The sequence below is a fragment of the Chiloscyllium punctatum genome, chromosome 37 (assembly GCF_047496795.1).
Source record: "Chiloscyllium punctatum isolate Juve2018m chromosome 37, sChiPun1.3, whole genome shotgun sequence".
NCBI lineage: Eukaryota > Metazoa > Chordata > Chondrichthyes > Orectolobiformes > Hemiscylliidae > Chiloscyllium > Chiloscyllium punctatum.
In genome coordinates this window covers 10,167,989-10,181,422 of record NC_092775.1, presented here as the reverse complement: position 1 = coordinate 10,181,422, position 13,434 = coordinate 10,167,989, and the positions used below count along the sequence as shown (strand labels likewise).

General features: G+C 40.1%; 1 protein-coding gene across 1 annotated transcript in view; it reads left to right on the top strand.

Annotated features, from left to right (window-relative positions):
• Nucleotides 1–13,228, top strand: part of nfs1 (NFS1 cysteine desulfurase) — a 31,120-nt gene extending 17,892 nt beyond the window's left edge. Inside the window, exons 7-13 of the mRNA XM_072556230.1 lie at nucleotides 326–460; nucleotides 3,664–3,821; nucleotides 4,652–4,757; nucleotides 6,672–6,753; nucleotides 8,531–8,614; nucleotides 9,245–9,334; nucleotides 9,441–13,228. Of these exons, the coding sequence (XP_072412331.1) occupies nucleotides 326–460; nucleotides 3,664–3,821; nucleotides 4,652–4,757; nucleotides 6,672–6,753; nucleotides 8,531–8,614; nucleotides 9,245–9,334; nucleotides 9,441–9,504 (719 nt within the window). The 3' untranslated portion in view covers nucleotides 9,505–13,228. The remainder of the gene's footprint in view (nucleotides 1–325; nucleotides 461–3,663; nucleotides 3,822–4,651; nucleotides 4,758–6,671; nucleotides 6,754–8,530; nucleotides 8,615–9,244; nucleotides 9,335–9,440) is intronic.
• The last annotated feature ends 206 nt before the right edge of the window (nucleotides 13,229–13,434 follow it).

The following is a 13,434-nucleotide window of genomic DNA, read 5'->3' as shown; positions in this document are numbered from 1 at the left end:
GGCTGGGGAGCAAAGAAATCAAGTGAGATTCATGCACCTATGAACACCTGCGGAAGGAGGCATGTTTGTGCTCATTGTATGAGGTCAGGCTCTGACTCGCTGTGGACTTGCATGTAAAGAGTGATCATTTGAGTCACTGGAGAGTTCCTGGGCTCTGTAAAACTGTACACTAACAACTTGGCAATATCAACAGCAAAGGAGGGAAAGTGAATTGCCAAGAATAAATTGTTTGCTTGAGATTTATCAATTGAGATGAACTGCCCAATACTGATGTTCAGCTCTTTTATCTCTTGGTACACCTTCACTTATTTTGTGTCTGTTGTAGGTCGTATTTGTCAAGCTAAGAAAGTATTTTTCCACACGGATGCTGCACAGGCTGTTGGCAAAATTCCTCTGGATGTGAACAAAATGAAGATTGATCTAATGTCTATCAGTGGCCACAAACTTTATGGCCCTAAAGGTATAAAGTTCTTTTGAAATTCAGTTAAAAGTTCATCATTTGAAAGCTCTGTACCATCATTAAGTTTCAACTATATTGTTACTTCTATTTAACTGTATTGGCTTGCAACTAATGGTATTTGAAATAGGACGGGGAGTGAAAGTTTTTAATTTCATTTCAGTTATGGAGACTTGTGTGCTTAAACTATTCTTAATTTTGTTTGTACATCCATTAGTATTTCCCTATCTATTGCTCTTGGTAAATCTCAAAATAGTATTCTTTTTAATGACTATTTTATTAAATCATATAATGCGTAATGTGTTCTGCCAAATATGACCTGTATTGAAGTTGTTCCTTTTCAGGCGAGAAACTGAATTGTTTGTTTGAAGTAAAGACTTTTTGAGATCCTGCTGAGTCTAATTGTTAGATCAAGGAACCTTGCCAATTTGGAGTGTTTTCAGATTTCAGGCTGATATGCTGATGTGACTACTATCTGATTACTTCTATAATGAAGCATGACTTTATACAGGTTTTAATATGCTGCTCGTTTGTTGACGTGCTATCAAGTGCAAGTTGTATTTTGCTTTCACAAATCAAATGAGGCACTTGTCATAATCAAAGTTGTTGGATTCATTTCTAGTCCCATTCCTCCACTGATTATACATTTTTACCATGACCAATTCTATATGGTTTTAGATTGAATTGTTTCTAATTCTAAATGAAATACAATCATGTCTCCTTTAGTCAGTAAAGAATAACGAGTTTATTGCAAATAAAGTCTTCACAAAGTTACAAAGATTATTGATTGTAAAACAAATTGTTACACTCTGAAAGGGTAAATATGAATTATATTCAAACATCCCAAATGTAACACGAGGCAAGTACGAGTGATAGACAATGGTCAGTCATCACCCAGAGTACATTAATTTTCAGATACAATCAAACCAATCTCTCAGCAATCTTTGAAACTTGCTCAAAGGTTACTTGTTAACAACTGCCCACATTCTGAGCCACCTTCCTTTCCCAGGATTAAGCTCCCCTGGATTTTTGTGCATTAATAAGCACAACTCCAGCTTTTCACAAGCTGCTAATTTTACCAAGCTAATCCTGCTGCTGGATTTTTACTCTTTCTGACCTTCAAACCAGGTTGGTTGCATTATGTAATTGTTACATGCGGGTTTTCAGCATGTTGCAACTGTAATTGGCAAACTGCACTGATTCCATGTCATTCCTAGGATTTTTCTGAACCATCGCTGCTTAAATGCCATAGGACTTGGAGCCCCAACTACACAGACGCCTTATTTTTACTTGACCTTTAGCAGCACAGCTAACAGCTGCAATGCTTAACATGGAGTCAGGCTTCCCCTCTCATATGTGCACTGCTCCATCTCTTTGAACTCCCTTTCGCTTACCTATTGAAAGCTTTGTCACAATCCGTGGCTTTCCTGCTAGGTAGAATTGAGTGTAACTAATGTGTTGGAATAGTCAGGTGTAACAACTGCTTGGAATACTCTTGCTTAAATATTTTACAGTACAAATTGCAAACAACAAAACTTTTAAAAATCTCTCTTCAGAAGAAAAAAACAATAGTCTACGTAATACAAACCTAGGATGTTCTATCAGGGTGAGATTGTCTTTTAGACCAGAAAACTCAATTTGTATTTAGTAAAGCCCAAGTGAATTCATAGAGGACTAGAAGTAGGCCTTTGGCTCCTCAACGGGGAGAAGGTGAGGACTGCAAATGCTGGAGATCGGAGTCAATAGAATGAAGAGCTTATGCTCAAACATCGACTCTCCTGCTTCTCAGATGCTGCCTGACCAGTTGTGCTTTTCCAGCACCACGCTTTTTGACTTTGGCTCCTCAAACCTGCTCTGCCATTCAATAACATTGTGACTGATTTTTTTTTGTTTAAAAAATCATTTGTGGGATTAGGGCATCACTGGCATTTATTGTCCAACCCTAGTTATGCAAAGGGCAGTTAAGACTCAACCACACTGTTGTGCATCTAGTGTCACGAGCAGGCTGGATCAGGTAAGGATGGCAGTTTTCTTCACTAAAGAGCATTAGTGAACCAGATGGGTTTTTCCAACAATCGACAACAGATTCACGATCATCATTAGATCCTAAATTCCAGATTTAAGGTTTGTGTTCTGAATTCCATATTCACATCTACACCCAATAACTTTTACAACATAGAATAATACAGCAAATTACAGGCTTTTCGGCCCTCGATGTTGTGCTAACCTTTTATCCAACTCTAATATGAAACTAACCTACATACCCTTCATTTTACTGTCATCTATGTGCCCATCCAAGAGTGTGCGCTTAAATGTCCCTGATATATTAGACTCTACGACCACCACTGGCAGTGCATTCCACGCACCTACCACTCTATGTAAAGAACCTACCTCTGACATCTTCGATAAACCTTCCTCCAGTCACCTTAAAATTATGCCCCCTCATGATCGCCATTTCCGCCCTGGGAAAATATCTTTGGCTATCCACTCTATCTATGCCTGTCATTATCTTGTACACATCTATTAAGTCACCTCTTAGCGTTCTTGGCTTCAATGAGAAAAATCCTAGCTGCCTCAACCTTTCTTCATTTGATTCCCTTGTCAAACAATTGGTCTCCCTCTGCCCTAAAAGTATTTGATTCTGCCTTCTGAGGAAGAGCATATCAAAGTTACACATCCTTAGGAGAGAGAAAATTTATCTTCACCTGTTTGAAAACTCTTCCTGGGTGAGGACTCAAGGTGACTGGAGAAAGCATGCTTTCCTTAGTGGGATCATCTTGCATACTTCAATCAAATCACCCCTCACTCTTCTAAACACCAATGGAAACAAGCCCAGTGTGTTCAAGCTAGCCTTTTATAAGATAATGTACAGATTTGTAGTATCAATCACATGAACTTCTCCTCAATATTCACATTTATTTTAAAATAAAGAGACTTCATATGTAAAATAAATATACAGAGCATGGAATGGATAGGCAACCAGTGTAGAGCTGGAAACTGTTCCTGCATGATAGGGAGAGATTATAGTGACATGAGAATTTGTATTAATTCATGGGGCCTGGAAGTTGGGCAAGAATGAGATGACAACAGGAGCATATGGGCCTTTTATGCAAGATGCTACTTGTAAGTATGTTATCTTGGGAGTGAGTGATATTTGTTTTGAATGTTATTTGTGATTAACATTTGTATTTGTTTGTGTCTACTAGGTGTGGGTGCATTTTACATTCGGCGTCGGCCCCGAGTACGAGTGGAGGCCATTCAGAGTGGTGGGGGGCAGGAGCGAGGCTTGCGCTCAGGAACTGTTCCAACTCCTCTGGTGGTTGGGCTTGGGGCAGCATGTGAGATAGCCCAGCAGGAGATGGAGGTAGGCAAACCGTTGATGAGCATTCTGCTTTAATGGAGGGAGAAAAAGTAATTATCCAGACCCTATTTTATGATAGGTGAATATGTATTGTATTGTCTTGGCATACTATACCAAATTTTGTTGTGTTTTCAGCCATCGATCCAAACAAATACATGTGTGTGTGTGTGTGTGTGAGAGAGAGAGAGAGAGATGGACCTACTCTGATTTCTTGATACGTTTCTATTTCAAATAATGTCAAAGGTTGTTTCTTAGACCAATGTTATTGGTCTAAGTTATTGACATTGGGATATGCCATATTTTCTCCTGCTCCTTCAGGCCTCCTTGAGCCCCTCGAAGAAGTCATTTCTAACACCACCGATTTGCTTGACACAAATCTTGGGCACATTTCAGACTGAACCACCAAGTGAACTTAAATTGCCCATCTAACTATGATGGTGTCAGAGGTGCAGATTGTAGGTTTGGCCGCATGTTAAAGATTATTCCTTCTTACCATTGTAAGAGTGAGCCTGATGGGTTATTTGCCAGTACTATTGACTAATAATGTCCATAGCTGAAAGTTGCTGGTTAATGACATGTATTCCATTATTAATCGGAGATTCCAAAGAGTAATCCGTTTTTGCCAGTAATTCATTCCACTTGGCGTTTTCTGTTGTGTCTTTACTTTGTGTCCTTGTCCATTGTCCACCTTCAAGAAATGCAGAGGCACTGTTATCCCCACTCCTTTAATCTGGTGCTCTACTTCCCTACGCACATTTGATGTATCTCCTAAAGTGCTTTGTGCTGGCTTTCTGCAGATGGGCTTTGTAACAGAGCTATGCTTATTCCTGCAGTATGACCATAAGCATGTGTCCAATCTAGCCAAACGTTTGGTGATGAAGATAATGAATGCAATCCCTGACGTGGTTATGAATGGAGATGCAGAGCAGAGATATCCAGGTAACCTGATTCTACTGTATGAACTTGAAAATTGACATATAGGATTTACGGAAGTAGAACACACCTAGGATGTTTCCAACTCTTCTGGAGCAATCTAATCTCATTTCATGACTAGTGGTGTTGAAATACCCATCAGCCATGATTGAATGGCGAAGTGGACTTGATGGGCTGAATGGCCTTACTTCCACTCCTGTGTCTTATGGTCTTATAATGGAAATATTTTCTTGGGGAAAGAGTGCATAACCTAGCACAGGCACAGTGGGCTGAATGGCCTCTATTTGTGCAAATAAATCTATTTGTTTTCCTACGTGGCTTCTATTCCACCAGTGTATGGAGAACTTGAGGGGAAAGCACAGGATACAATGACTGGCTCAATTTTTTACTGAGTTTGCAGATCCCAGTTAAGATAAATGAAAAACGCTGAAAATCTGGAACATAAATAGTCAGCTGGCCAATCTGTTTTGGGTATAGACCGATAATTAGAATTGAAAGTTGAACAAGTATTTGCATCCATTTGGTGCCTTTTAAGTTTGTGCACATCACAAATTGTGCAGGTTTACAGGTACAAAATAAATTGGGACGGGAAAATGATGGTATTTTATCCTGTTTTGCCACAGGTTTTAATATCCACTTGTCTCTATTGCGTTTTAGGTTTAAAAACTAAATAATCTTTGCTCTCTCACCCAACTCCAGCTTTTGGAAAGACTGTTATGGAGTTGGGGAAATTCACACTTCTTTACTTGACTTATCATCCTGATGCCTTGCTTTGGGTGCTCTGGATGAATAGCAAGTGTTGGTGCCGTCAGAGATACCAACATCCCTTGAATGATTTTTTTAAAAATCCACTGTTGAGAACAAGTTTCTATTTCTCAAACTGCTATTTGATTATAGTCTGACGCAGTACAAATAAATCAGTCAAAACGTGTGGTGCTGGAAAAGCACAGCCAGTTGGGCAGCATCCGAGGAGCAGGAGAGTTGACGTTTCAAGCATAAGCTCTTCATCAGGAATTTTGGCGGGGCAGGGGGGTGCGGGTTACGCGGCAGTGGCACATGTGGCCTGAGAGATAGATAAATGGGAGGGGAAGGGAACTGGGAATACAATAGGTAGATGAAGGGTTGATGGTGATAGGTCGGACTGGGGGGTGGAGCAGATAGGTGGGAAGGAAGATGGACAGGTAGGACAGTTCAAGAGGGCGGTGCTTAGTTGGAGGGTTGGATCTGGGATAAGATGGGGGAGGGGAGATGAGCGAACTGGCGAAATAGACATTGATTCCCTGTGGTTGGAGGGTTCCAAGTCGCAAGATAAGGTGTTCTTTCTCCAGTTGTCACATGGCTAGGATTTGGCAGTGGCACAGGAGAGACCCAGGACTTGCATGCCCTTGGCGGAGTGAGTGGGGGCAGTGGGCTTGTTTGGTGCAAGTCCCGGAGATGTTCTCTGAAACGTTCCATAAGTTGGCATCCGCCTCCCCAGTGTAGAGGAAACCACACTGAGAGCAACGGACACAGTAGATGAGGTGTTTGGATGTGCAGGAAAATCTCTGCTGGATGTGGAAGGATCCTTTGGGCCTTGGATGGAGGTGAGGGAATGGGGGAAGGCATGGGTGCAGGTTTTACCCCTCTTGTAGTGGCAAGGGAAGGTTCGGGAGTGGAGGGTGGGTTATTAGGGGTGAGGGTTTAATGAGGGAGTTGCTGAGGGAATGGTCTCTGCGGAATGCTCAAAGGTGTGGGGAAGGGAAATATATCTCTGGTGGTGGGATGTGACAATACGTGTCAGAAATGGAGGAGGATGATGTGTTGTATCCAGAGGTTTCAACTCTCCTGCTGTTTCCAGCACCACATCTTTTGACGCTGATCTCTAGCATCTGTAGTCCACACTTTCTCCACAGTACTAATAAATGTTTGTTTACCTTGCAGGCTGCATTAACCTGTCATTTGCATATGTGGAAGGAGAGAGTTTGCTGATGGCTTTGAAAGATGTAGCTCTGTCGTCAGGAAGGTAGTGTATTGGGCTGTCCTCGAGTTTTGCCTATCCAAATATCAGAGCTAGGCACCTGAGAACCCATATTCAAAGCACCTCAGAGCCATACAATTTCTAAATTTGGATTTGGCTTAGTATTGCATTGAATTTAACAGTACAGTACAGCACAGGAATTGGCCCTTCAGCCCTCCATGTCTGTGCCAACTATGATGCTATTCTAAACTAATCCCATCTGCCTACACATGGTCAATATCCCTCTATTCCTTGCCTGTTCATGTCTGTCGAAATGCTTCTTATACATTGCTATTGTATCTGCTTTTACTGCTTCCTCTGATAGTGTGTTCCAGGCACCTATTTCTCTGTATTTTAAAAAAGGTTTCCTTGTACTAATCCTTTGCTTCAAACTTTTTCCCACCTCAAATTAAATCTATGTCTCCATAATATTTGATATTTCTACCATGGGGAAAAATATTCCAATTGTCCACCCTATCCATTCCCCTCATAATTTTCTATGTTTCTATCATGTCATTCCTCAGCCTCTAATGCTGTAGTGAAAACAATTGAAGTTTGCCCAGCCTCTCTTTATAGCCAATGCAGTTTAATCCAGACAACAACCTGATAAACCTCTTTATGCACAACATTTAAAATAGGCCATTGTGCCCAACTCATCCATTTTGGTGGAATGACACAGCAAGTAACCCTCCAATTCATCTAATCTGATTCACATAGTCTTCTCTTTCTTTCTCCTTCATTCTTTATTTGACTCCCTTAAATGCATCTATTTTGTCGTCCTCAACTATTCCTTTTGATTTCCATGTTCTCTCTGGCTTTCTCTGAAATTCTTATTGGATTTAGGAGTGATCTTATACTGACGCCCACTTTTTTCACTACATGCACACACAGATACACATGCACACATCTTTACCCACCACAAAAAAAGTGAAAAGCTTCTCACAACAGGCATACTTCCTTGTAATCTTATAAGATCAGCCCCCAGAATTGTTGCATTTCTATCTGAATATGTGGTGCTGTTTACATCTGAACAGTGGTGTTCATATGGGGTGTTTGGATTGGAATGTTAATAAGTGACAGGATGGGATTGATTCAGTAAACCAGTGGGTGATGGATGACGCAACATTAAATGTAGAAATTTTACGATGAAGGGCAGCTTTTTATCCTTCTATGCAGGATTAAGAATCTGCGGAAAAAAATGACCAGAGTTTGTAGTTGAAGCAGAAGACATACCAACGTTGAATTATTTTAGGTAGCTGGTTGAAAGTGGGGAACAAAGGCATGTGCATGAGATTAATGAAGGATAAATACAAACATGAACAAGTTTTGTTGAATTACTAATTCCTGTGTTGTAACTGTTTTAAATTTCATTAGCTACACTAAGATGAGTCAACTCTGAATGTAAGATTTGAATCTGTAGTTTCTATATCTTTGCTGCTCATTTATTCATTGGCTTTACAAACTGTGCAGCCGGGGAGGTTTGGGTCGTTAGTTTTCTTTTCTCTGTAAATGTGATGCACCCCTCCTACTCTGTGTTCCTCAGAACATCAGAGATTGCAAGTGTGAAAATTAGTAAAGGTTTTAAATGATGGATAAAGTTTTGCACACTGTTGTTTTTCCTCTCTATTTCTTGCACTTGCTCTCGCTCTATACAGTAACGCCCTGTAACAATTCACGTGGATCGTATCAATATACATGAGGATTTGTGGTGAAAGTAGCATTTTTAGTTTTAACTTTTGGTTATGATTCTTCATTAATGCTGCATTTTTTGTTTCATTTATAGTGCCTGCACGTCAGCTTCTCTTGAACCTTCCTATGTGCTGCGAGCAATTGGTGCTGATGAGGATTTGGCACACTCCTCAATCAGGTGTGATATTAGGACGGTTATTTCTCTTGCTCCCTGTCTTCCTTTCTGATTATGGATATTTGACTTGATTGTGGGAAACTATTCATTGTCTATGAATTAAATGCTTTGAGAATATAGCATACTGCATGCTGCCCCTCATCTTGAGTTGAACATAGAATATTCATGTTGTTCTGCAGCATCAACCTTTACCAACCACTGTACTGCACCTGTCAAACCCATTAACGTATTTGATCACCTTGAAAACCTTAATTGCATCGCCCACTATATTTGAATTTTTAAAAAAATCTAGTTCTAGATACAGTGCCTCAAATTTTGAATTTAAAAAAATTATTTTTGTTTCTGCTCCCATCTCCTGAAAACAGTGAACCATGTTCCAATAAGAGACTTGACCTTGAGATTTGTCAGATTACTTACCCATCCCTAGGAAGTGGAGATATCTCTCCATTGTAGTCAAAGAAAACTTTAGACTCATTTTGTTTAATGTGGGGTGTTTTATATAGCAACTGTAATCCAATGATGTCATAAATTCTTCTTTGGTTCTTTCCCTTCACTGTCTGCATCCAGAACTGCTTTCTAAGAAGAGTACACCTTTTTTGTGTTTTTTGTGTGACACTCTGTCTTTATTTGCAGGTTTGGGCTCGGGCGTTTCACAACAGAGGAGGAGGTGGACTACACTGCAGAGAAGTGCATCCAGCATGTGCGGAGGCTGAGGGAGATGAGGTGCAGTGTTGCTTTTGTTAACCAATGCTAGTGTATATTTTTATTTTGAAAGGAAGCTGGTGAGTTTTCACCCCTCTCCCTGACTTTTGTTTCCCCTTTCTTGCAGTCCTCTTTGGGAGATGGTACAAGAGGGAGTGGACCTAAAAAATATTAACTGGTCTCAGCATTAGAACATCCTGAAAAAAAACTGACTGTTGGAATGTCGTCATGTTCAGTGGCCAGAAGATAGCCAATTCGGGATTCTGCTCGCAATAATCTGCGGAACATTATTAGTTTACATATGAATAGGTAAACGAAGATGAACTTGATATACCTTCAGTATCAAGTCTGAGAGTGCTTTCTGGCAAACAGAGAATTTTGCTCTCTCTTGTTGTAGTATATTGGCATGGTTTATGCAAGCTTATAATATATTTTTTATTAGCTGATAATAAATGATTCACTGTTCTTTTATTAAGAAGTATCTTGCACGTGGACATTGAGTAAAATGCTGCTGCTTGCTAGTTGATGTGCCTTAACCTGTTGGGATTCAATCAGTTTCTCGGAAGCATCCGTGCACCTCTTTCAAATATTGGTCATCATAAACTCAGCATTTGCCATTCTGAGTCCTTTTAAACCAGAACAATCTCTGGTTGAAAACAATTCCCAAGGCTTGCAGTGCTAGTTGTCACATTGATCACATTGGACTATGCTACTGTTCAAATCAGTTAGTCTGCTCCAATCTCTGTCCAGCTCTACAGTATATGGGCAGTTGGGGCTGCAGCATGAGGAGAAGAACTGCAGAGACTGGGGAGGGGGAGGGTGGGTAACACAGAACTACCAGTGAATATTCTATGATGTTTTGGAGGAAAATGAATTTGATTATTCTCTGAACTGTGCAGTGATTCTGATTGTGAAGTTATTGGTATTTTTGGATGGTACAGTTTGATAGAAAAGACGAGGGGAAGCAAGTTAAAATAAAAAGACACGTGATTCTGATAGGGATGGGGAAGAAATGCAAGTGCACAAGGAGCTGGGAGTGCACACATTGTTGAAAGTTGACAATGTTGGATGTTCAGCTTTGTAACAGGAGGCTTGGGGGTACAAAGACACTGAATTATGATTAACCTTTTTGGAGTGTCGATTTGCTCTCAACTGGAGTGTTGTGTTCAGCTCTAGTTTAGAAGAATGTGATTGGCTTTGGAGAGGGTAAGACAGAGAATTGTGATATTGGTTTCAGGAATGGGATACTTCAAATAGAAGGATAGATTAGAGAAGCTGGCATTGTCTGCTCTTCAAGACAGTGTTGAGTAAGGTTTCCTTCATGCTGTGTGTAGACTGAAATCATTCCTAGGGCAGCAGTTTGAAGACATTAGATAAAGGACCAGAATATAGATGAGGAAAACTCTATGCAACAAATGATTAGGATCTGGAGTGCTCGTGCTACAGAGGAGCAGGAGGATTGGCTAACTTACTCTTGCCGTTGATTGACAGATGGCCTGAATGACCATGTACTGTAACCATTTATGATACTGTCTAAATGAAATGGAGCATATTCTCCATCTAGTGGTAGAGATATGCAGCTGCAGATAGTTTTAAAAATGGAAAGATCTTATTAAAATATCACCTGCACATTTCATGTACTAAATTAGTAAATGAAATTCAAGACATGAAAAGTACAGAACTGTTCGTATCAAATAATCCCAGTAATTAAATGCAAAACTTTGTGCAGATCAAGTTATTTGCTGACAAAGGAAATACAAAACTGTTCACTAATGCGTGAGAGCACACAGGTTCTTTGTCAATGAGAGGGTTTGAAAGATTATCCTGTCGAAACTATCTGTGAAGGTTTGCAGTGTGCAGGAGTTGGTCACCCTGCAAACCACTGCAGTGAGAACTTTGGGACTGCAGGAGTTTCAGGAGGGAACTGTGCATCTAGAAAATAGTGAGATTGGCCTGCAGAATCAATCGCTCAAAAACAAAACTTGATTTTAGGATCAGGTTTCCAGGATAAAGGTTGGCAAAGTGCTTGCTTTCTTGAGGGAGTGGGATGATCTATTTACTGCAGGCATGACTCTAATATCTTTGAATGGTGTTGCTCAAAAGGATACATCTTCAATTTTGCACATTTAAAAAGATGAAAGATATATGAGATCTTCAGTCTTACAATCAGCAACAAAGGAACATTGCCAGGTCTTTTGAAACTCTATGAAGGTATCACTTCTGTATTCCTTATTTCACCAACACATTACATGTTAGATTTCTTTTTTGACTCTTTTTAAAATGCTGCTGTTTGAAGTGCCTCCTGGATTGCACTTCCTCCAAGTTTGTTGCAGGCCTGTCACGCAAGCGTGGAGTTCTTGTGTTAACAAGTCTCAATTAGTTTCTTGTCCAGTGCTCTCACCCTCACAGAAGTTCCTATCCAGTTGTGAGGAGTGAGAATGAGTGTCCGCCTACATTCTCTGCTCTGCACGGAAACTTGAGTGGGCTCAGATGTCGTGTCCAGCTGCGCCAAACCATCGCAACTAAGTGTGCAGAAGTCAGAAAAACTTTTTTTGCTGCATCTTATGACTATCCTCTTGGGTATTGCTCATAACAACGGTGTCCTGCAGATGAATTTGATTCCTGGAATCTCCAGGACAAGCCTGATGCAGTTGTAATCTTAGAAGTACCATCTGACCCAACCTGTTTCTATGGATTTCAGTTGAATTATCTGGCACCAAAGTTTACAACCCATTCAACAGATGACTTTGAATAAAAAATAAAACTAGAAAAAAGGGAAATGCTTTTATCTATTCTTGATCATCTCTTGCATAATATTTTCCTCAACCTACACAATTGTATTTGTTTGCTGGTAAATATATGGGCAGATGTGCAAATATGTGGGTATATTCACATTCCTCCGCTTTTTAAAAGTGAAGTCTTAAGGACTTTACTGCTTAAATCCTCTCACATTCTATTCAAGCCTTGATGTCAGACATCCTAGAGACAAAACCTGTTTGGTTCTTTGCTCTTGCAATAAAGCATCAATAGTTCTATATAGTGCTTATGGGTGTGTAGGTGTTTGAGGATAGGAGAGAGGTTGTTTCCTGAGATTGATCTGGGAGGCTGAAACAAAAATACCCTAACAGGAATGCCATGTACCCATTCAATGATATCTCCCTGAGGGTAACCTTTACTCACTGACAACCTCTATATCACCTCTGCAGAGAAACCACTAGTCCGGCCTTCTGAACTAGTGGAACAAATGCAGCCGGACCTTTAGCTTTCTAAGTTTGAAAATGGAGCAGTGATTCATTTGACAAGCTGGATGCATTAGGAGCTGTATGGTTATAGGGCAAAATGAACAGATGATTAATTTTCATGTTCCTTAATGTCCTGAAACAGGAGCTATAAGAATACTGCAACATTAACAGCATGCTCTTCGATAAACATTTTAAAATGAATTCTGGAAAGTTAAATTAAAAGATCACCTGGACTCGTCCAGCTTTTGTGATTCAATGGAGTCTCCCCAGTCTGTTTGGGATTGAGTCATACTCTGGGAGTAGAATAGGAAATGGAGCAAAAATCTCTACATCTTTAGTTTGGAATTTTTACTTCTTGTATGCCACCTTGTTGGCACTAAATGATACGCACAACTCATTCCTTCGTCATGTTGTTCTTTAAAACTTTGAGGTTCTCGAGACCTGTGATGTATAATGACATGCTGCTTTTATGAAATATCTGTACTTTATTTCCCAACTTCACTGATGTTTTCTGTATGAGATTTGTCATTAAAGGTTTGTTTTATGTCTTTCAAATGAATCCCTCAACGCAAAGTCAATGTGGAGAGCAGTTGATGCCATTTAGTAAATTAGATGTATATTTTCTTCAAGCAAGTCATTCTTGTACTGCCCAGAATAAACCATTTTGAAACCATGTCGTCGCAACCAGCAAAGTATTCTTTGGGTTTATTTTTTGACAGATTCAACTCCCTTTCAGTCGTGCATGACTACATTTTCTAGGCTGTAGTGGTGATGGTATGGAAGATCACTTCTGCAGAACTGGAGTGTGCAAAACAGAATTGAAACTAGCCCAGTTGTTAGCATGTTTGAGTCTGGAGGTAAGGGTTCACATTCTCATGC